Below are 20,625 nucleotides of genomic sequence, written 5' to 3' on the forward strand. Positions count from 1 at the left end.
GTACCCTCGCCATGGGCACTTTGACTGGGGTCCCACCCACCCCCGTCAGGGTCAGGTAGGTGTCGGGCACCACCCGATCTGGGGCCACCACCTCGGGCCGGGCCAGCGTGACCTCTGCGCCCATATCCCAGTATCCATTGAGCTTCCTTCCATCTACCTCCAGGGGAACAAGGTACTTGCTTCACAGGGACCACCCCACGCCTACCCTGCAAACCAAAAACCCTGAGTCTGGAGCATCCAGCCCCCAGAGGAGCCGGCCTGGAGCTCTCCTCCCTCCTTAGCAGGTGGTATGCTGCCAGCCCCACTTTCCTGGGAACGGAGCCTCTCGCCCGGCTGGGTCTCTACCCAGTCAACCCTCTCTGGGTTGGGTCTGCTCAGTCTGTCCCTGAGCCTGAGGCACTGGGTCCTTATGTGGCCTCTTTGGCCACAGAGATAGCAGCCCATGTCCTGTGGGTCCCCTCGAGCGGGTCGGATGGACCTGACGCTGGATGTTTCCCTTTGGTGGGGGTTCTTCATATTTCCCCGCTGGGAGGTCCCATGGTGACCCTCTCTCTGCGTTGTGGTGGGACTGTTTTTTTGGGACTCCTCCCTGTTATCTCCTGCCCGACTGTTCACAAACTTGTCGGCCAGCTGGCCTGTGTGCTGTGGGTTCTCTGGCTTTTGGTCCATCAACCATCGCCTCAGGTCGGATGGGCACTGCTCATACACGTGCTCCAGTATGACTAGGTCAAGCAGGTCATCTATAGTTTGGGCCCCAGCTGTCCACTTGCGGGCATACCCCTGCGTCCGGTTGGCCAGTTGTAGGTATGTGACCTCACGGGTTTTACGCTGACTCCGGAACCTTTTCCGCTACATCTCAGGGGTCAGCCCAACCTCGCGGAGCAGGGCCTTTTTGAACAGTTCGTAGTCCCCTGTCTCCGCCCCTTTCAGTCGGCTGTACACCTCCCTGGCTGTGGAGTCCAGTGAGGGGATGAGAAACTGGAGCCTGTCTGCAGGGTCAACCTGGAGCAGCTCGCAGGTATTCTCAAAGGCCGTCAGGAAGGTATCCATGTCCTCCCCCTCCTTACGCTGGGCCAGGAAGCACTTATCAAAGCTCTTTGCAGTCTTGGGTCCCCCCTCACTCACCGCAGCCGGGGGCTCGCTGCTCCTCAGCCTGGCCAGTTCCAGCTCATGCTGATGTTGGTCCCGCTCATGCTGACGTTGTTTCTCCTTCTCTTCCCGCTCCTGCTTCAGTTCTTGCTCCCTTAACTCAAGCTCTTCCCATCTCATCTCCCATTCATATTCCAGCTGCCTCCGTTCCAGGGATGGGGAGCTCCACTGCGACGATCCCCTGCTGGCCGCCGGGGTCGGGGTGCCCTTGGTATTTGCTGGGCTTCCCCCAACCCTTCCCTGAGGCATAGGTAGGCAGGGTCTTGGGATGTCCTCGGCAGCTGTCTGACCCCTCCCAGCCATGTCAGGCCCCGGGGCCCACGCTGCATCCACCGGGCGGCTTCCCTCAGGGACAGGCCTCGGTTCATCCAAGCGATCCTTCTCCTCCAGCTGGGCAATGAGCTGTTCTTTGGTGGACCTCCCAACGCGCAGCCCCCTCTGCCTGCACAGCTCCACCAGGTCGCTCTTAAGGCGTTTAGCATCCATCCTCCTGCTGGCCACTCGCCGGCCTGTGCTCTCCGCTTTCCACCGTTCCAGGGGGACCCCTAGTGTGCCAGCCCTTCTTCAGGTCACCACCTCTCTGCCAGGGTCGAGCTGCAGACTCCTCCGCCCCTGGGACAGCTCGCTGTGATCCCCCGGGGGACCCTGTTACTGCAAAAGTCCTTCTCTCTGGTCACACACTCCCAGGGGTTAATTGCCCCCTGAAACCGTCTCTCTCCGACTCTTCAGCATGCCTGGTCCCCGTCGATCCCCCTTCGTTTTACTGCTCCTCAGTCACTTACTGCAGGAAGTGCCGTCCATGGGGTGCAGTAGATCCCACCTCTGCCACCAGTTGTCATGGAGTGTGGGGGGACACAGGGCCTTGCACCCCTGACTTCCAGCGATCCACAATGACTCTCAGCCAGCCAGTAAAGCAGAAGGTTTATTTAGACGACAGGAGCCCAGCCCAAGACAGGTCTTGCAGGCACAGACAACAGGACCCCCCCCAATTAGGTGAATCTTGGGGTCCCAGGACACCACAGCCCCCTTGGGGGGTCAGAGCCCCGTCTGCCTCCCAGCCATGTCACCAGCCAGCTCTCAAACTCCCTCTCCAGCCTCCCCTCCCACAGCCTTTGTTCCGTTTCCCAGGCAAAGGTGTCACCTGACCTCTAACCCCTTTCTGGGTTCTCATGTTACATGCTCAGGTATTCTCCCTCACGGCCTGTCATAACTATAAAGGGAAGGGTAACAGCCCTCCTGTGTACAATACTATAAAATCCCTCCTGGCCAGAGACTCCAAAATCCTTTTACCTGTAAAGGGTTAAGAAGCTCAGGTAACCTGGCTGGCATCTGACCCAAAGGACCAATAAGGGGACAAGATACTTTCAAATCTTGATGGGGGGAAGGCTTTTGTTTGTGCTCTTTGTTTTGGGAGTTGTTCGCTCTTGGGACTGAGAGGGACCAGACATCAATCCAGGTTCTCCACATCTTTCTAAACAAGTCTCTCATATTTCCAACTTGTAAGTAAACAGCCAGGCAAGGCATGTTAGTTTTTATCTTTGTTTTTTCAACTTGTAAATGTACCTTTTACTAGAGTGTTTATCTCTGTTTGCTGTAACTTTGAACCTGAGACTAGAGGGGATTCCTCTGAGCTCTTTAAGTTTGATTACCCTGTAAAGTTATTTTCCATCCTGATTTTACAGAGATGATTTTTACCTTTTTCTTTAATTAAAAGCCTTCTTTTTAAGAACCTGATTGATTTTTCCTCGTTTTTAAGATCCAAGGGGGTTGGATCTTGATCCACCAGGAGTTGGTGGGAGGAAGGAGGGGGGATGGTTAATTTCTCCTTGTTTTAAGATCCACGGGGTTTGGATCTGTATTCACCAGGGAACTGGTGAAGAATCTCTCAAGACTATCCAGGGAAGGGAATTAGCATTTTGGGAGTGGTGGCAACAGACCAGATCTAAGCTGGTAGTTAAGCTTAGAAGTTTTCATGCAGGCCCCCACATTTGTACCCTAAAGTTCAAAGTGGGGAAGCAGACTTGACACGGCCAATCTCCCATCTCCCAATGCAGACCATCCTAGCCACACTCCCCTGCAACCTTCCCAGGCCAACACTCCCCACTCAGCATTCAAAGACCACATTAAGAACAATCCAAGTTCGTCACACCCCAAAATCTCCCTGCACCCCAGTGAGTGGGTCCCCCTTGGGGAGCCTTGACCGTCTGGTGTGAGTGTCAGTGTTGTGGAGCGAGGTCCCTTCTGAATAAAGCTGGAGACCCAGACGCACGGCACATGACAGGTTCTGCTGGGGACGTGGTTGAATTTCCCATCCATAAAGTGAGCCTTGTCTACATGAAAACTGGACCCGAAATGACGAATCGCATATGGTTCCCAACCCCCACTGGTGATCTCAGAGCAAGTCGGGGCTGTTGGAATTCGCGCCTCCTGGTTTGATACAGCCCCGTTTGGCAGAGAAGCTCCCGGTAGCTCTATAGACACAGGGACGTTCCTCCCCCGAAATAGGGACAGCCGCGCACAGACCTGCTCCGCAGTGACTCCAGGTGTGAATGGCACCTCCTGGTCTGCCTCCGCTACAGGCAAACAGGAGGCAGTTAGCCCCCGCCCAGCAAAGGAAGGGGGTCCCCGCTCCCCAGTCACTAAAATCCCCCACCCCTGGGAATGACAGTGAGGATCGATGCTGAGTTGCAGGATGGGGGTGGGGCGATCACGGAGTCACTATTTCAGCCTCTCCCACCACCCCGAGGGACACTGGTTCTATTCCCACAGGGGGACCAACCTGACCCAGCCTGGAGTGGCGCTGGCTCCCACCCGCCTGGGCAGCGCAGGGCCCAGGGTTGCTGCCTTCCCTAGGCCCCATGACGTCCCCCTGGCAATAGGGTGTCATGGAGTTTGGGGAAGACAAGGCCCTGCACCCCGGCTTCCTGCGATTCCCCATGACTCTCAGCCAGGCAGTAGAACAGAAGGTTTATTAGAAGACAGGAACACAGTCCACACCAGAGCTCGTCGGCATAAACAGGACCCCCTTTGTCAGGTCCTTCTGGGTAGTAGGGAACTTGGCCCCCAACCTCGGGGTTCTCTACGATTCCCCAGCCAGCCCCAAACTGAAAACCCCCTCCAGCCCCTCCTTTCTGGCCTTCGTTACTTTCCCGGGCCAGGAGGTCACCTGATCTCTTTGTTCTCCAACCCCTTTAGCTATCCCCTTGCAGGTGGGAAGGGACCTGGTCATTAGTTGCCAGGAGACAGAGTACCGTTCACTTATGCACACTGGTCCTTTGCTCTGCAACAATCTCACCCACTAGAGACTTAAGAAATGCATAGGGGAAACTGAGGTACCCACCCAGTCCCACTTCGTCACATAGGGGATGCCCTAGAGCTGCAGAACCTGGGAGACCCCAGTGTGGGGCTGGCCAGACATGCCAGACAGGAGGGTTGTGGGGCTCCACTCCCGGGGCAGCGCCAGCTGCTGATCTCCCCGTCCGAGCTGCCGAGTGACTCTCCCCTTCCCCCAACAGCAGCCCCCCCGGGGTGCCTGTGTCACGGACTCACAGATCATGCCCACTCTTGGCCCCGTGCGGTCCGTGGGGGGGTGCCCCTTTCAGTGAGACAGCCCTTCTCGGGGGTCCACTCGCTCTCGGGGTCAGGCCCCTCCACCTCCTGGAGCTGCACCTCTCTGAGCCTTAGCACGTCTGTCTCTCGCCATGGGCCCCGTCAGGGAGTCCACTCACTCTGGACCCTCCGGGGCTCTGCCCCCAAAGGGTTCGATGCAACCCTGTTCTCTAGTCCGGAGTGGCTCTCAGCCGGCGTAAAACAGGAGGGTTTATTGAGCGTTGAACACAGCACAGGAAACTCTCTGACCCTCAGGCCTGGCCTCCCTCAGCACAGCACATCCAAGTCTCCCCTGCATCCAGGTGGGCTCTGCCTGCTCCCCATCTCCAGCCCCGAGGCCCCCTGCTTCCCAGCTGGGCATCTGAAATCACCGGCCCCAGGCCCTGCCTCTGTCCTTTGTCTTCTCTCCAGGTAAACAGGGTCGTAAACCAGGTTACTGGGCCTCCTCTCCTCTCTTCTGTCCTCTGGCTGGAACCGGCTGGTTAGGTCACCGGGTCCTCTCTCCGCAGCCCATTGTCCTCCCACTGGCCAGAACCGGCTGCAACTTCTGCGCTGCACCTCCGGGTCGTCAGGTCACCAGTCGCTGGGGTGTCCATTCTCCAGGCCATCGGCTGGGGTCCCGAGTTCCCTCTCTGGTCCTCTGTAACAACAAACTCCCTCTCCCCTCACCTCGTTACACCAGAAACACCCAGGGAAACGGAGTCCCACCCCCTCTGCATGCAAACCATTGGAAAACAAGGAAAAAACAAGAAACTCCCCCACTTCATCACAGCCTGGATTTCACCAATGCCAACATTGCTCACCTGGCACTGGGCACCATGGTCCTGCTCGTCCTGGGGCTGATCCTGGCTGAGGCCTAGTAGAGCTGCCGGAGGGAGGTGCCCTAGTGAGGTGACCCCCTTCTGTTCCCCTTGCTCCTCGCAGGGGCTGGGCCCACGGTAACACGGGCCCCTCTAACCCGCCATCTCTCTGCATCCCCAGGGGCCTGGATCCGGCCGTGTGGAGAAGGGAATCTCCCCAGGGATGAGCCGCTTCCCCTCAGAGGGCTAAGACACCAGCACAAACCTCCTGCTTCTAAATACCCCTGCCTCAGAGAATCCACACCCCATGAACAGCTCCCAACCTGACAGCAGCACCCCAGGATTGAACCCCGAACCCCGCGAGCACCAGCCCCTGCAGCGCCAGTTAGAGGAACTGCCCCTGTGCTGGGCTCATTGGGCTCCCCATGGAGCAGCCCCTGGACAGCGCCAGGTCCCACTCTCTGGCCCTGCCAGGCTGGTCTCTGCCCAGGTCTGGCAGTGCAGAGCAGGGACGCTGCATCTCGCGTGTCACTAGAATAATGGCACTTACTGCCCCCCTGGTGTCCGTCCCCCTCCTTCCTCTGCAGTGGGGTCCCCAAGCCCCTTTTCTCTCCCCACTTTTTCCCTAGACCTCCTCCACCCTGTATTTTTATTGTACAAACCCCCAGAGCTTCCTTCTCTCCTGCCCCCCAAATCTCTCCACCCCCCCACTGTGAAACTGGAGCCTCCAAATGTCCCCTCGTGGTGGGTTCAGCTGACGAAGGTGAGTGAGAAGTTCAGGCAGTGTCACGAGAACCTGGACGAATGAACGTTGGGGGAAAGTTGGCGAGACAGAAAGACGGGATTAGTCCAACCCAAGCAGCTGACAGTCAGACCCCACAGGCCGGGCTGGGGCCTGCCCGGGACACGGGAGAAGTGGTGGAGCAGAAATCTGTGACCCAAAATTGGGGTGCCAGAAACAAGGCCTCATTTGTGGATAAAATATTGCGGGGATGGGCTGTGCCACCCACCACCCTTTGGGGCCTTAAAGAAAGAGACTTGCTTCACCATCATGGCTGCCACCCCCGGTCTCCTGGGCCTCTCGGGCCATCCAGGCCCTGCTCTATGGAGATGTCCTGAGCAGAGCGGCCGGAGAGAGGGACCCCAACGCCATCGCCCCTCCCCCGGCTGAACCCCCGACCCGGGAGGAAATGGGGATGGACTTTAACAGCAGCAGCTCCAGTGAACAGGGCCGGGGGCGGGGCCGGGGCTGGAACAAACCCCTCATTTCACACGGCGCCTCCATGGCTCCCCTGGTTCCTGCTCTGCTGTGTCTGTAACAGCCGGTCCCAGGGATCAATGGGGGGGTTGCCGTGGGGCTGAGCAGGCTGCAGGCTCTGGACCCCACCCCCGGCCTGTGTTTAACCCTGTTCAGTGTGGGGCAGGGGCTGGGGCGTGTTCACACCTTGGGCCCTTTATTGCGTTTCCAGGGCCCAGAGTGATTTAGCCACCAGCGCTTCTGGGCCTCCTCATGGCAGGTGATTCGGCGGGGCCAGTTGCGGGGAGCCGGGAGTTTGGGGGAAGTAGGTTGGGGGAGTGAGGAGGGGGGTTGAGGGTAGACGGGTCGGGATGGGGGACAGGAGTTTGAGGGCAGACAGGCTCCCCCCAAATGTCAGAACCAGGGGATAGGATTTTTTGGTGGCATGATGGGGGAGGGGGCAGATGGTGCCCCCCAGGAGGGAGCTGCCATTTCCACCCCTCGGCAGGGTGCCCTCTCAGTACCCTCTCCTGCTCCTGACCCATCAGTCCTGGGTCCCCCACTTTCTTTCCCCTCTGTCACGGACACACAGATCGTGCCCACTCTTGGCCCCATGAGGTCCGTGGGGGGGGGTGCCCCTTTCAGTGAGACAGCCCTTCTCAGGGGTCCACTCTCTCTCGGGGTCAGGCCCCTCCACCTCCTGGAGCCGCACCTCTCGGAGACTTAGCACATCTGTCTCTCGCCGTGGGCCCCCTCAGGGAGTCCACTTGCTCTGGACCCCCGGGGTCTCCACCTCCCGAAGGGGTTGACGCAACCCTGTTCTCTAGACCGGAGTGACTCTCAGCCAGCATAAAACAGGAGGGTTTATTGAGAGTTGAACACAGCACAGGAAACTCTCAGGGACTCAGGCCTGGCCTCCCTCAGCCCAGCACATCCCAGTCTCCCTGCATCCAGGTGGGCTCTGCCTGCTCCCCCTCTCCAGCCCAGAGCCCCCCTGCTTCCCAGCTGGGCATCTGAGCTCCCCGGCCCAAGCCCCGCCTCTGTCCATTGTCTTCTTTCTAGGTAAACAGGGTTGTAAACCAAGGCCTCGTCTCCTCACTTCTGTCCTCTGGCTGGAACCGGCTGGTTAGGTCACTGGGTCCTCACTCTGCAGCCCATTGTCCGCCCACTGGCCAGAACCGGCTGCAACTCCTGAGCTGGGTCTCCGGCTTGGGGTCTCAGGTCACCGGTCACTGGGGTATCCATCCTCCAGGCCATTGGCTGGGGTCCCAAGTTCTCTCTCCTGGCCTCTGTAACAACAAACTCCCTCTCCCCTCACCTCGTTAAACCAGTAACCCCCAGGGAAACTGAGTACCACCCGCTCTGCATGCAAACCATTGAAACCCCACCGAAAACAAGAAAATCCCCCACTTCGTCACACCCTCAATCTCCTGCCCCCACAATGTCCCACACCCCCTTCTGCCCCACATTACCTGAGGGAGGTCGGGGGGATGAGAGGGAAGAGGGGATGGGGTGGGTAGAACAGGGTCGGGGACAGGGGGCATGAGGGGACACAACTGGGGGGTGAAGTGACATGGGACAGGGGCAGAATTGGGTGGATGGGGACCTGAGGGGGGGATGTGAGGGAACTATAGGGCAGGGGGCAGAAAGGGGGGACAGGGAGATGAGGGGACATGGGACGAGGTGGGGGGACATGTATGTGGGAGCAGACACAGGCCAGAGGGCAGAACGGGAGGGGGGATGGGGAGATCAGGGGACATGGGACAGGGGTGGGTTTGGGGGGATATGAATGGGGGAGGGGAAGCAGGACAGGGAGAGGAGGGGCCCAATGTGTGAACGTCGGGGGTGGGAGATGAAGGGCAAATGAGCTGGGGAGCCAGAGCTGGATCATCTGCCTTGGGGGGGGGGCAGTTTCTCTTGATCTCTGTCCCCATGTTCTTGCCACCTCCCATTTCTGGGGGGCTGGTCGGCTGCCATCTTTTTCACAGGATCCGAGGTGAGCTCTGCCCAGGACCCTGAGCTGTGTGGACCCACTGCCCTGGGGATGGGCTGGGGAAGGGACACAGGGCCTTTCCCCTCTAGGGGGCTGGTGCTAATCTGTGTCCTTTTCTCTAAGCACTGGACCGCATCCTGCAACCACAGCCAGGGAGAGAAACCAGGAGTCCTGGCTCCCAGCCACCCTCACCCCAATCACTAGACCCCATTCCCCTCCCAGAGCTGGGGTATATAACAGGGAAGGTGCCGGGCATCAGGTTTACGCAGAGTTTCACTGGCAGTAGAGCAAACACCAGTTGAGGGCCGGTTTTATTGGCTGCTTCTTTAACAACTCAGGATGTACATTTATGCCTCCCTCCCCTGCTCACGGGGGCCAGAAACCACAACCCCCACCCCTCTGTCTTGCCTCTGTGCCACATCACTGAGCTAAGAATGGTGATGCAGTCACACTACCTGGGAAGGAGGTTGGCCAGACTCCTCCACCCTCATGCTCCAGGGCAGGCACTGGGACCAGCTGGGTCAGGAAGGAATCTCTGCCCCACTCCATGGGAGAGGGTCACTTCGTGGGGGGCACCATGGAGGGTGGGGATCCCTCCTCTGCTCTGACCTGTTGCTCCAGGGAGGTTGGACGCGTCTATTGGAAAAGGTGGGGGCAGCCTGGGCATCTCTTGACATTTGAGATTCCCCATTTCCCAGCTGATCCCTGGACTGGGCAGCTCCCATGTGGGGCTGATAGGTGATGGGTGGGGGTGGGGGTGACAGGCAGCTGCAGGAGGGGATGTGGTTTACTGGGTGTTGCAGGGAGCTGGCTTTGCCCCGGAGATTGCAGAGAAATCATCTGATGGGAAGAAAGGGGCCGAGCTCATCACGGGCTTCCTGGGGCTGCAGCCCGGGGCGCAGTTCCTCATTCCGCTCGCACTCGGGCCTCAGACTCAGTGGAGCTTAACACCGGGGCATTGGTGACAGCGCTGAGGGGACCCCACTGCCCCGTCATGGCATCTGCTCTCACCGTCCTCCTTGGTGAGTATTGGAGACAGCCAAGGCATGTGCCCATACGGCGGGGTATCTGAGACCAGGGCGTGTGCCCATGAGGGGGAGCTGAGACCAGGACGTGTGCCTGGGACGGGTGGGGGGGATCTGAGAACAGGGCATGTGCCCATGAAGGGGAGCTGAGTCCAGGACATGTGCCTGGGGCGGGTGGGGGGGATCTGAGAACAGGGCATGTGCCCATGTGGGGGGATCTGAGACCAGGTTGTAGGATCCAGTTTCTCTGGGATCTGGTCACTAACGAGCTGTCTCCTCTCCAGGCTGCTGGCTGGCCGGGCACAGCGGGGTGTGGGGAGGTGAGTATCAGTCTGTGGGGGGGACGGTAACATCAAGGACAGGGGATGGGATGTATTGGGTGTGGAAAAGAGGAACCAAGCCCTGAACCTTCCCCAAAACTCAACCCAAATTCCCCCTGTGAGCTCAGACCCATCCCCGTTCTTCTGTGACCTCCCCTCCCCGGAGTAACTGGAAGCTGAATCTGGGCTCCCGGGGTCTGAGGAAGCAGATGGGAACCGTCCCCTGGTTCAATGTCCTGCCCCCGACAGGCTGTGAGGATCGGGGGTGGGGGCGGCACGTGGATTTATTTCGGCTCATACAAACGCTAACAGGGGCTGTCCGTGGGCTCTAGATCCCCTCAGGGAACTGAAACGTTCACAGTCAGTGCAGCCGTGGGGAGAACCCAGGGCTACCATACGTCCGGATTTCCCCGGACATGTCCGGCTTTTCGGTCTATAAAGAGCCGTCCGGGGGGGATTTCTAAAAATCTAAAAATGTCCGGGATTTCCCCCCGGTCGGCTATTTATAGATTGAAAAGCGGCGGCCATGCGCCGCTGGGCAGCCAAAGCCCCTTCCTGGCTCCCCCCATCCCCTGCAGCCCTAGCACGCCCCCGGCCCTGCAGCTGTCTTCCCCCTCCTCCCCTCCCCTGAACGCTCCGCCCCCTGCTCCTCCCCCTCCCCCTCCCCTGCTTCCCGCGAATCAGATGTTTGCGGGAAGTCTGAAAACAAGCAGGGGCAGGCGGGCAGCAGCAGGTAAGCTGGGGGGGGATGCGAGAAGGAGGCTCCAGGGAGGCATGGGGTGGCGCAGCCCAGTCTGGCCCTGGCCGAGAGACTCCCTCTGGCCCCAGCTGAACGTCTCCGGCCCCGGTCGGCCCCAGCGGCTCCGGCTTTGGCCCTGGGGCACCGGCCCCAGTTCCGGCCGAGCGGCGCCAGCCGAACACCCTCGGCCCCGGCCCCAGTGGCTCCGGCCCTGGCCGCAGTGGCTCCGGCCCGACTTGGCTCGGGCCCCAGGGCACCGGTTCTGGCAGAGCGGCGCCGGCCGAGCACCCCTGGCCCCGGCCCCAGCGGCTCTGGCCTGGATCCGGCCCCAGGGCGGCGGCCCCGGTTCCGGCCGAGCGCGCGGCCGACCTCGGCCGAGCACCTCCGGCCCGGCTCCCAAGACCCACGACCCTGGCCGGAGTGCAGCCCGATTCCTGGGCTCTTGCTAAAGCTGGCCCTGGTCAGGGGACAGGGAGGGGGGGTTGGATGGGTCGGGAGTTCGGGGGGGACTGTCAGGGGGGCAGGGGTATGGAGAGGGGTTGGGACAGTCAGAGACAGGGAGAAGGAGGGGTTAGATGGGTCGGGGGTTCTGAGGGGGCTGTCAGGGGGGCAGGGATGGAGAGGGGTCAAGGCAGGTAGGGAGCAGAGGGGCTTGGATGGGTTAGGAGTTCTGGGGATCCTGTCAGGGGGCGGGGAGCAGTTGGATAGGACGTGGGAGTCCCGGGGGTCTGTCTGGGGGAGGGGGTGTGGATATGTGGCAGGGGTGTGGAAAGGGGTCGAGGGAGGCAGGGAGCAGAGGGGGTTGGATGGGTTGGGAGTTCTGGGGGTCCTGTCAGGGGGTGGGGAGCAGTTGGATAGGCATGGGAGTCCCGGGGGTCTGTCTGGGGGCGGGGGTGTGAATATGGGGTGGGGGTGTGGATAAGGATCGGGGCAGTCAGGGGACAGGTAGGGTTCTAGGGGGCAGTTAGTGGCAGGGGTCCCAGGAGGGGACAGTCAGGGGACAAGGAGTAGGGGGGTTTGGGGGTTCTGAGGGGGGCAGTCAGGGGGTGGGAAGGGGGAGGGAGTGGATGGGGATGGGGCAGGGCAGGGGCAGGGCTAGAGTGGGGCTCCTCCCCCCTCAGTGTCCTCTTTTTTGATTGTGGAAACATGGTAACCCTAGGAGACCCCCCCCAGATCCGCCCCCAACAGCTCCCTCCCCTGCACTCACAGCCCCCCATTCCCAAGGCCTGGGGAAAGCTGGGTCTTGCACGACTCCCGCCAGTCACAGACTCTACTCCCAAATCCGGTTCGGGGGGCAGGGCTGCAGGGGGCCCACTGGTCAGGTTCCCTGGCTGGCCTCAGGTGGGGCTGGGACGGGGGGACGGCAGGTGATCTCACATGCAGCTGGGTCCTGAGCTACATCTGGGTGAACCCCCTGCCCCCAAGCCCCATGGGCAGGCAGTGCCAACCCTGGTAGGGGACAGACTCCCAGAGAGGCCGAATGACGGATGGACTGAACTGGGGGGAGGGAGGCAGGGGTGTGTGTATCTCCCCTGTTTAACTCCTGTCTTGTTGAAAGCAGGGAGTAAATTTCTCAAACCCACCATCTGGGTGAGCCCCAGCAGGGTGGTGGCCCTCGGGGGAAATGTCACCATCCGCTGTGAGGGTCGGCAACGGTCCATGGAGTTCTTTCTGCGTAAAGCTGGACACCCGAACCAGCAGGTGCGGTCAGTGGTGCCTAATGGGACCGTGGCTGAATTTCCCATCACCAATGTTGGCCAGGAAGATGGAGGGAGCTACACCTGCGACTATCGCTCCATAGTGGATCAGAGTCACTCATCACATCCCAGCGACCCCGTCGAGATCATTGTGGGAGGTGAGGGAGGGACCCAGCTCAGAGTCCCTCTCTGGAGATTTGGGGCAGAGGGAGGGGGAATCCCTGCCCCCAGGGGGAGCTGCAGACCGGGGGGGCCTTTCCCAGACAACACATCAGTTAGGGGTGATGGGCGGAGCTGAAGTTTATAAATCTCAGTGTACAGTAGAGACTTGCACAGTCCCTTACAAGTCAGCGGTGGTGCTGCGCAGAGAACCCAGGAGTCCTGGCCCCCATCCTCCCTGCTCTCCCCACTAGACCCCACTCCCCTCCCAGAGCCGGGGACAGAACCCAGGAGTCCTGGCTTCCAGCCCTCGCAGCAGAGAAGCCAGGGAGTGAATGGACCCTGGAGACTGGACTGTCCTGTCACCCGCTAGGGAGCAGAGCTCTGGATTCCCAGGGGCTGGGGTTGCTCCGTGTCTCATGCTGTTAGCCCAGGGCTCAGAGGAAACTCTGGACCCTGTGGAAAGGCATCCAGGAGCCCGTCCCCAGGACGCTGGGTCTGACCGACCACTGAGGCCGCGTAGTGAGGACGGGCCCCAGGACTGAGTGACGGGGCCTGCGTCTCACGGTCTGTCTGCTTCCCACTGCAGAGCCCAGCTACCCCAAACCCAACATCTCTGTGAGCCTGGGGGGAGCTGTGGTCGTCCGGTGTTGGGGGCAGCACCAGGATGTCCGGTTTGTGCTGAATAAAGAGGGACACCATTTCCCACCTGTGGATTCGGATGGGTTTGAGGCTGTGTTTTCCAGCAGCAATGTTCACCGGGATCTCGGCGGGAGATACAGCTGCTCCTATCACAGCCGATCGGAGCCGTTCGCCGTGTCGTACCCCAGCAACCAAGTGGAGCTGGTGTTGAGAGGTGAGGGGCCTGCCTCGGCGTCCCCGTTCCCAGCCCCCCTCCCGCCTCGGCCAGCCCCTCACCAGGGCTTGGAGACAATGGGACGCTCAGAGCCAGGCTCTGCCCTGAACCCTGACCCAGCAGAGGGGACACCCGACTGGGGAGTGGGGACGGAGTCACTGGGGGGTTCCCCAGCCAGGGGGGAGCAGCAGTCCCTGGACACTCAGGGCAGGGAGGCGACTTTAACGCTGCCCCTTATGCGTAGAAACCGTGAGTCGCTATTTAATCCTGTGATCCCATCCCCTCTGTTCTCCAGACCGTGCCCCAGGCAGGGCCCTGGCCTGGGCTGAATGAGGCAGGGGCTGCAGGAGGAGCAGTTGCTTAGTGGACACGGCGCTGGGCTGGGACCCCGGAGATCTGGCCCAGCCCCTGGTGCAGACACAGACTCTGTGTGATGGGAGCACGTCGCGGTTTTCAAAAGTGTCCTCCCTTGCGGGGGGGGGGGGGAGGGCTCAAACTTGGGGGATCTCAGGCTGAGAGCCCACAAACAAAGATGCCCACAGATATTGGAGACCTCTGACAAAACTGGCCTCAATAGCGCTGCATAAACACAGAGTGAAGAGACAGTCCCTGCCCCTGGTAGCTCACTAAGGAAAGTGAATCTGTCTGTGCCTCAGTTCCCGCCCTGTAGAATGGGGATAAAGTTGTCTCACTGCCTCCCAGGGGGATGACTCCTTTCCTCTGTGGGGCTCAGACCCTGCCATGCCAGGTGCCAGAGACCAGCCCATGAGTCACTCTGTGCTGCGGGGCCCGGACGCAGTGAATGAGGCAGGGGCCACACATGGCATATGAGGACCCCAAGAACAAGGCAGCCGTGGCTCCGTGTCTGTGGGGCTGGAAGCCCAACTCGCAGGGCCAGGATTCTGGGACCTGGGAGAGAATCTCTGCCAGGGGGCCACTGGATCTGCCCGTGCCCGGGAACTGCTGGGGAATCATAGAGGATGGAGATTCCACCACCTCCTAGGGAGCCCATTCCAGTGCTTCACCACCCTCCTAGTGAAATAGTTTTTCCTAATATCCATCCTAGACCTCCCCCACTGCAACTTGAGACCATTGCTCCTTGTTCTGTCATCTGCCCCCACTGAGAACATCCCAACTCCATCCTCTTTGGAACCCCCCTTCAGGTAGTTGAAGGCTGTTATCAAATCCCCCCTCACTCTTCTCTTCTGCAGCTGGAGGCCGGGGCTGGGTGGGTGCCCGGGTCTGGCTCTCACAGCCTGTCTCCTGTGCGCAGATCCCAACTTACCCAGACCCTCCATCTCTCTGAGCCCCACTTGGGTCACTGCCCCAGGGACAGACGTCACCATCCGGTGTCAGGGGTGGCGCCGGGACATGAGGTTCTTCCTGCACAAGACTGGAGACCTGAACCCACAGCAACACATGGACCCTGCTGGGACCAGGGCCGAGTTCCGCATCCCCACCGTGAGCTGGCAGCATGGAGGGAACTACAGCTGCAGCTACCGGCCCCGATCAGAGCCCTTCATCTCCTCAGAGCCCAGCGACACCGTGGAGCTGGTGGTAACAGGTGAGGGGCTCAGCTTGGCATCCCCGCTCCCAGCCCCACCCTCAGAAGGTCGGCACCCTGATGGGATGCTCAGAGCAAGGGTCCCAGTGCTAAGGGTTCCCCTGCCCCTCTCTGTGGTTCTACGGACCAGGGTCGGGGTGCTGGGGCTTCTCCCATCCTGCTCACCCGGCGGCCAGAGGCTGGGGCCCCCACTTGGCTGGGGTCCCTGGGCACGGGCCCTCTAGGCCCAATGGCTGATCCACCACTGGTCGCGGGGGGGTGGGAGGCAATTTCTGAGTCGGTGTTTCAGCCCCTCCCCCACTCTGACAGTCTCTGGTTCTATTCCCGCAGAGGGAACTGACCCAACCCAGCCTGGAGCGGCGCCGGCTCCCACCCGCCCGGGCAGCGCGGGGCCAGGTACTGGGGCTGGGGGAAATCTATTAAGTCACAGATTATGGGGCAGCTTCCCCTGTGGTTGCCCAGGGGGAGGGATGGAGGTGTTCTCAGGGGCAGTGACTGCCCCCCCCCACCAACAGATTTGGGAGGGGAGCGAAGCCTCTGCCTCAGACACAAACCCGCTGCTAACGGGGCAGTTGGACGCATCAGTGGCCATGGGGGGGGGGGGGGGGGGCTGGAGCTCCCTGCGAAGTAGCCAGGAGCAGCCAGCATGGGAGGCGGGATACCGGGCTAGATGGGCCCGTTGGCCTGAGCCGGTGTGGCTGTGAGGAAGGGGGTGAAATGCCTTAGAAATGTCGGCCAGGCTGGATCAGGCAGCGCCCCCTAGCGCTGTGCTGGGGCAAAAGGCCAGCCCTGATTGATGGGGAGAGCGCCCCCTACTGAGCTCCCTGCCCTGCAGCCTAGTGCCCCCTAGTGCTATAAATCCCCCAAATGTTGTTGGCTCTGACCTCTCTTGATGCCCTGGGGCCCCCCAACATCCTCCCCATAGAATTTTCTGCTGCCTGTGCCCTGCGGTGTCCCAGCCCCTTGGGTGCTGCCTGGGGTGGGAGGGGCTGGGGTGTAACAGACCAGCCGCCCCCAGCACTCACGGCTGCTGCTGTTTCCCAGGTGGATCAGAATCGCCGGCACCTCCGGGTCTGACCAGCCCCATCATCACCGGGGACTCACCTGGACCCTCAGAAGGTCAGCACCTGATGGGATGCTCAGAGCCAGGCACTGCCCAGAGCCCTAGGACTGGCCTGGACAGGGAGTGGGGACAGTGTCACTGGAGATTCTCCAGCCAGGGGGAGCAGCAGCTCCTGGAGGTTCAGGGCCGAGGGAGGGGGGATCCCTTCCACCAGGGGGAGCTGCAGAGTAGGGGCCTTTCCGAGGCGATGCTCCCCTGGCTGCCCCGCTCTGGGGACTCACAGAGGAGTCAGGGCCCAGGGGCTGCCGAGTCAGCACCGTCCCCAGCCACAAACCCCCCTCCCCGGACTGACAGTAACGATCGATGCTGAGTCACGGGCTGAGGTGGATTAAGGTTTCCTGGGACCCTAGGCCAGAGCAAGGGGGATCCCTCCCCCGCTTTCACCTGCGGTCCCTCTGCTGTTCCGCCTCCTCGGCCTGCGGCCCCGCACATGGCCCCCCGCCTTTCTGCCCCTTCCCTGGGGCCCCGCCCCTATTCCACCAATGGCCCCGCCCCATTCCGTTCCCCCACTCGAGCTCCACAATCCATTTTCTACTTTCTGCTCCCCCCAACTGTGAGCCCCAGACCGGAGAAGCTCTGTCCCCTTGCTTTGGCCCCAGGGCGCAGCGGGGAGTGAGAGCTCCCCCAGCCCTGAGGCCACAGCACGTAGCGAGAGCTCCTCCCGTCCCGGGGCCGCAGCGGAGGTCCCAGTGCTAGGGCTTCCCCTGCCTCCCCCACGCCCCCCACTGCTTCTGTGGGAACCAGGGTCTGGGTGCTGGGTGTTCTCCGGGGCCCCGCACTGGGCCAGGCCCCTGAGCCCAGAGGCTAATCCACCAGTGGTCACGGAGGATGGGGTGATCTCTGAGTCAGTGGTTCAGCCCCTCCCCCTGCCCCAACAGATGCTGGTTCTATTCCCACAATGGGAACCGGCCCGACCCAGCCTGGAGCGGCGCCGGCTCCCACCCGCCCGGGCAGCGCGGGACCAGGTACCGGGGGGGAATCTATTGAGTCACAGATCATGTGGCAGCTTCTCTCCAGTGGTTGGCCAGGGGGAGGGATGGAGGCTGTTCTCAGGGGCAGTGACTCCCCCCCACCAAAGGATTTGAGAGGAGAGAGAAGCCTCCTGCTCTGACATGAACCCGCCAGAGCTCCCTGCGAAGCAGCCAGGAGCAGCCAGCATGGGAGGCGGGATACCGGGCTAGATGGGCCCGTTGGCCTGAGCCGGTGTGGCCATGAGTAAGGGGGTGAAATAACGTCCAGGCTGGATCAGACAGCGCCCCCTAATGCCGTGCTGGGGCAATGAGGCCAGCTCTGATTGATGGGGAGAGCGGCCCCTACTGAGCTCCCTGCCCTGCAGCCCAGGGCCCCCTAGTGCTATAAATCCCCCAAATGTTGCTGGCTCTGACCCCTCTTGATGCCCTGGGGCCCCCAACATCCTCCCCATAGAATTTTCTGCTGCCTGCGCCCTGTGGTGTCCCAGCCCCTTGGGCGCCGCCAGGGGTGGGAGGGGCTGGGGAAGGAACAGATCAGACGCCCCCGGCACTCACGGCTCTGCTGTTTCCCAGACGGATCGGAATCGCCGGCACCTCTGGGTCTGACCAGCCCCATCATCGCCGGGGTGAGCGCGGCAGCCGCCGGCTTCCTCCTCCTCCTCCTCCTTGTGGCCTTCGTCTGCTTCAGAATAACCCGAGCCAGTGAGTTTCCCGCCCAGCGAGGGAAGGGTTAAACCTGCCGCTAAGAAGGGTGGGATGGGGTCACGGCTGGGATGGGAAAGCCAAGGAGTGGGGTGGGGGCTCAGCAGGGGGCGCTGTTGCATGTGTAATCCCTGTACACACGCACCTGTCCCACCCCTGAGGAGCCGCATCTCAGGGCCAGATGATGGGTCCCCATATAACCAGTTCCCCTGCCCCACCCGCACCATCTGTGGCTGCATCTCAGCGCTGAGCAAGGGGTCCCTGTATAATGAGCTGTGGGCACCCTGCCTCTCAGGTACCTGTGGTGCCAGGGGAGCCGACCTATGGATCAGGTTCATTATAATGAGTCACTAATGAGGGAGGATTGGGGACAGGAAAAGCCCCCCGAGTTAATCTGCCCCTCCCCACAGCACATGCTTGGTGTTGTGCTGCCCCCTGCTGGTCCGGCCCACCCCAGCAGGGATCCAGGCTCAGCACCAGCAGCAGAGGGGACCTCCCCCAGGCACCCCCATCCCTGCTGCCCTGTGGGGGGTGAGTGGCCGGGCGCTGGGACCGGGGGATCCCAATCGACTCATGGGGGATTCTGGTTTGTGTCCCTCTGCAGGAAAAGGAGCCGCACTGAGACCGAGCAGGTAGGAACCCGGCTCCTCCCCCCTCCCGATCGACCTGCCGGGGTCACAGGGCTTCTGGGTTCTCTCCCCGGCTCTGGGGGGGAAGTGGGGTTGGGGGCCAGGACTCCTCAGACATGACCTGGGCCTGCTGACAGTGGAGGGGCACAACGCCAGAACAGCTGGAGTCTCACCACACCTGCCTCCCTCCCACCGGAAAGCCGTGACCCCCCTCCCGCAGCTCCCAGCTGTTCCTCCGCTCCTGCCTCTGCCTCTCCCTGTCCAGCACAGCTCCCCAGCTCAGCTGCTCTGCAGGGAGGGGGCCGGGCTGCACCATGTGACTGAGCTGTCCGGGGGGGGGGGGGTCATGTGACCCTGCTTCCCTCCCCCACCCATGTGTCACCTCTGCCTGGGTTCTGTGCCCAGCTCTGGCAGGGGAGTGGGATCTAGTGGGTGTGGCGGGGGTGGGGGTTAGGGAACACGGTTCAGTGTGAGGCAGGATTGGGGGCTCTCTGGGTGTGTTGGGGAATCTCCCTGCGGGTGGGGGGATATGACATTTACAAGTGGATTTTTTTTCTCTTTTAGCACCAGCCCCTTGGGGGTGTTGGAGGCCCCGGCTCAGCAAGACCCCATCTGTGAGTAACAGACCCAAGGGGGTACCATGGGGGGGGCAGGACCCCTGGGGAGGGGCGGGGCTTGTGGGAGCTCCACCCATACGGGGCAGGGTCTGATTTACAGCTGCTGCTGGGCGGGACTAAGGAGACAGTCCCAGAAGTAGCTGGTGTCAGCTGAGCTTCCTGCCTAATCCCAACCAGCTCCCTGTGGGTCACCCTCCCCTCCCCCTCTAGTTCATAGTCTCCCCCCCCCAGGCCTGGGGCTTCGTGTGTCCCCCCCTTCATTTCTCCATCAGACCTTCCCAGCCAGTGTTCTGTGGGGAATCCCCATCCACTCCTGGCCCCCAGCCCCCTGCTCTAACCACTAGACCCTATTCCCCTCCCAGAGCCAGGGTGACAACCCAGGGATCCTGACTCCCAGCCCCCCTGCCCCGCCATAACCCCCTAGACTCTGCTGCCATCTCTGTGCCTCAGTTTTCCTCTCTGTAACATGGGGCTAATGACCCTGGCCCGTGCTGTGGGGCGGGGGAGGGGTGGCTGTGCCGGGCTCTGAGCCCCCTGGCTGGACAAAGGGGTCGGAGCTGGGTGTGGGGTTCTGCTCTGGGCTGGCCGGGGGTGCAGCTCAGTGGGTGTCTCTGTTCTGCAGACGCTTCCATTGACGAAGTGAAAGAGACACACACCCTTGTAAGTGTCCCTGTCTGCCCGCGGGCCCTGACCCCCAACCCTGACCCACATGGGCCCCACTCACCTTATCTGTCACACTCAGTATTTTGGGGTGGGGGTGGGGTTGCTGGGGGCGGCTCATGGGATCACAGCTGGGATTGCAGGGGTGTGTATGTGTGTGTGTGTCCCTGTCACCGCCTGCTGGAGGGGACAAGCCCTGCTCTGTGTGAATGTGTGTGTGGGCAGTTGGTGCACATACATACACACACACCCCAGTGACTCTGTCCCCTCCTCTTCCCAGGAGCCCAACCCTGGCACCGACGGACTCACCTGTGCCTAGCTGGACCGCTAGGCACTGCAAGCCAAGCGGGGGGACCTGGTATCTGGTGTGAGCTGCTGCACTTCGCAGGTCACAGAGCTTCACCCACCCACTCTGTAGCAGACCCCTAGCCTCCGGCTGAGTCACTGGCAGCCTCAAATCATGGGTTAAAGACTTCAAGTTACAGAGAATCCTCTATTGACACTAGTTTAAACCTGCCCATGCCCCACACCTCAGGCTGCAGACGAAGGCGAACCCCCCCCCCCGCCACCACCAGGGTCTCTGCCAATCTGACTGGGGGAAAATTCCTTCCTGGCACCAGATACAGTGACCAGTTAGACCCTGAGCATGTGGGCAAAATCCACCAGCCAGACACCTGGGAACGGATTCTCTGTAGTAACTCAGAGCCCTTCCCAGCAAGTGTCCCATATCCGGCCATTGGAGCTATTTGGTGCTAGCAATCGCGGATTGGATCCA

The 20,625-nt window shown here is 61.3% G+C and overlaps 1 protein-coding gene across 2 annotated transcripts; it reads left to right on the forward strand.

Moving 5' to 3' along the window:
* Positions 1–9,721: 9,721 nt before the first annotated feature.
* Positions 9,722–20,417, forward strand: LOC128826597 (leukocyte immunoglobulin-like receptor subfamily B member 5). 2 transcript variants are annotated; one of them, XM_054009958.1, is made up of 12 exons: positions 9,722–9,810; positions 10,098–10,133; positions 12,434–12,727; positions 13,318–13,584; positions 14,858–15,148; positions 15,479–15,544; positions 16,193–16,267; positions 17,816–17,944; positions 18,549–18,576; positions 19,138–19,187; positions 19,813–19,850; positions 20,131–20,417. In XM_054009958.1, exons 1-12 carry the CDS (start codon positions 9,783–9,785, stop codon positions 20,167–20,169), a joined length of 1,341 nt encoding a protein of 446 aa, XP_053865933.1. In that variant the 5' UTR covers positions 9,722–9,782; the 3' UTR covers positions 20,170–20,417. The 2 variants fall into 2 exon arrangements, with proteins under 2 accessions (XP_053865933.1, XP_053865934.1); XM_054009959.1 differs by lacking the exon at positions 19,813–19,850.
* Positions 20,418–20,625: the final 208 nt, after the last annotated feature.

The sequence above is a fragment of the Malaclemys terrapin genome, chromosome 20 (genome assembly GCF_027887155.1).
Source record: "Malaclemys terrapin pileata isolate rMalTer1 chromosome 20, rMalTer1.hap1, whole genome shotgun sequence".
Classification (NCBI taxonomy): Eukaryota; Metazoa; Chordata; order Testudines; family Emydidae; genus Malaclemys; species Malaclemys terrapin.

Coding starts and splice junctions, on each gene's coding strand:
- LOC128826597 (XM_054009958.1), top strand. CDS start 9,783: ATGGCATCTGCTCTCACCGTCCTCCTTG. Junction 12,728..13,317: donor CGTCGAGATCATTGTGGGAG/GTGAGGGAGGGA, acceptor TTCCCACTGCAG/AGCCCAGCTACCCCAAACCC. Junction 18,577..19,137: donor GCCGCACTGAGACCGAGCAG/GTAGGAACCCGG, acceptor TTTCTCTTTTAG/CACCAGCCCCTTGGGGGTGT.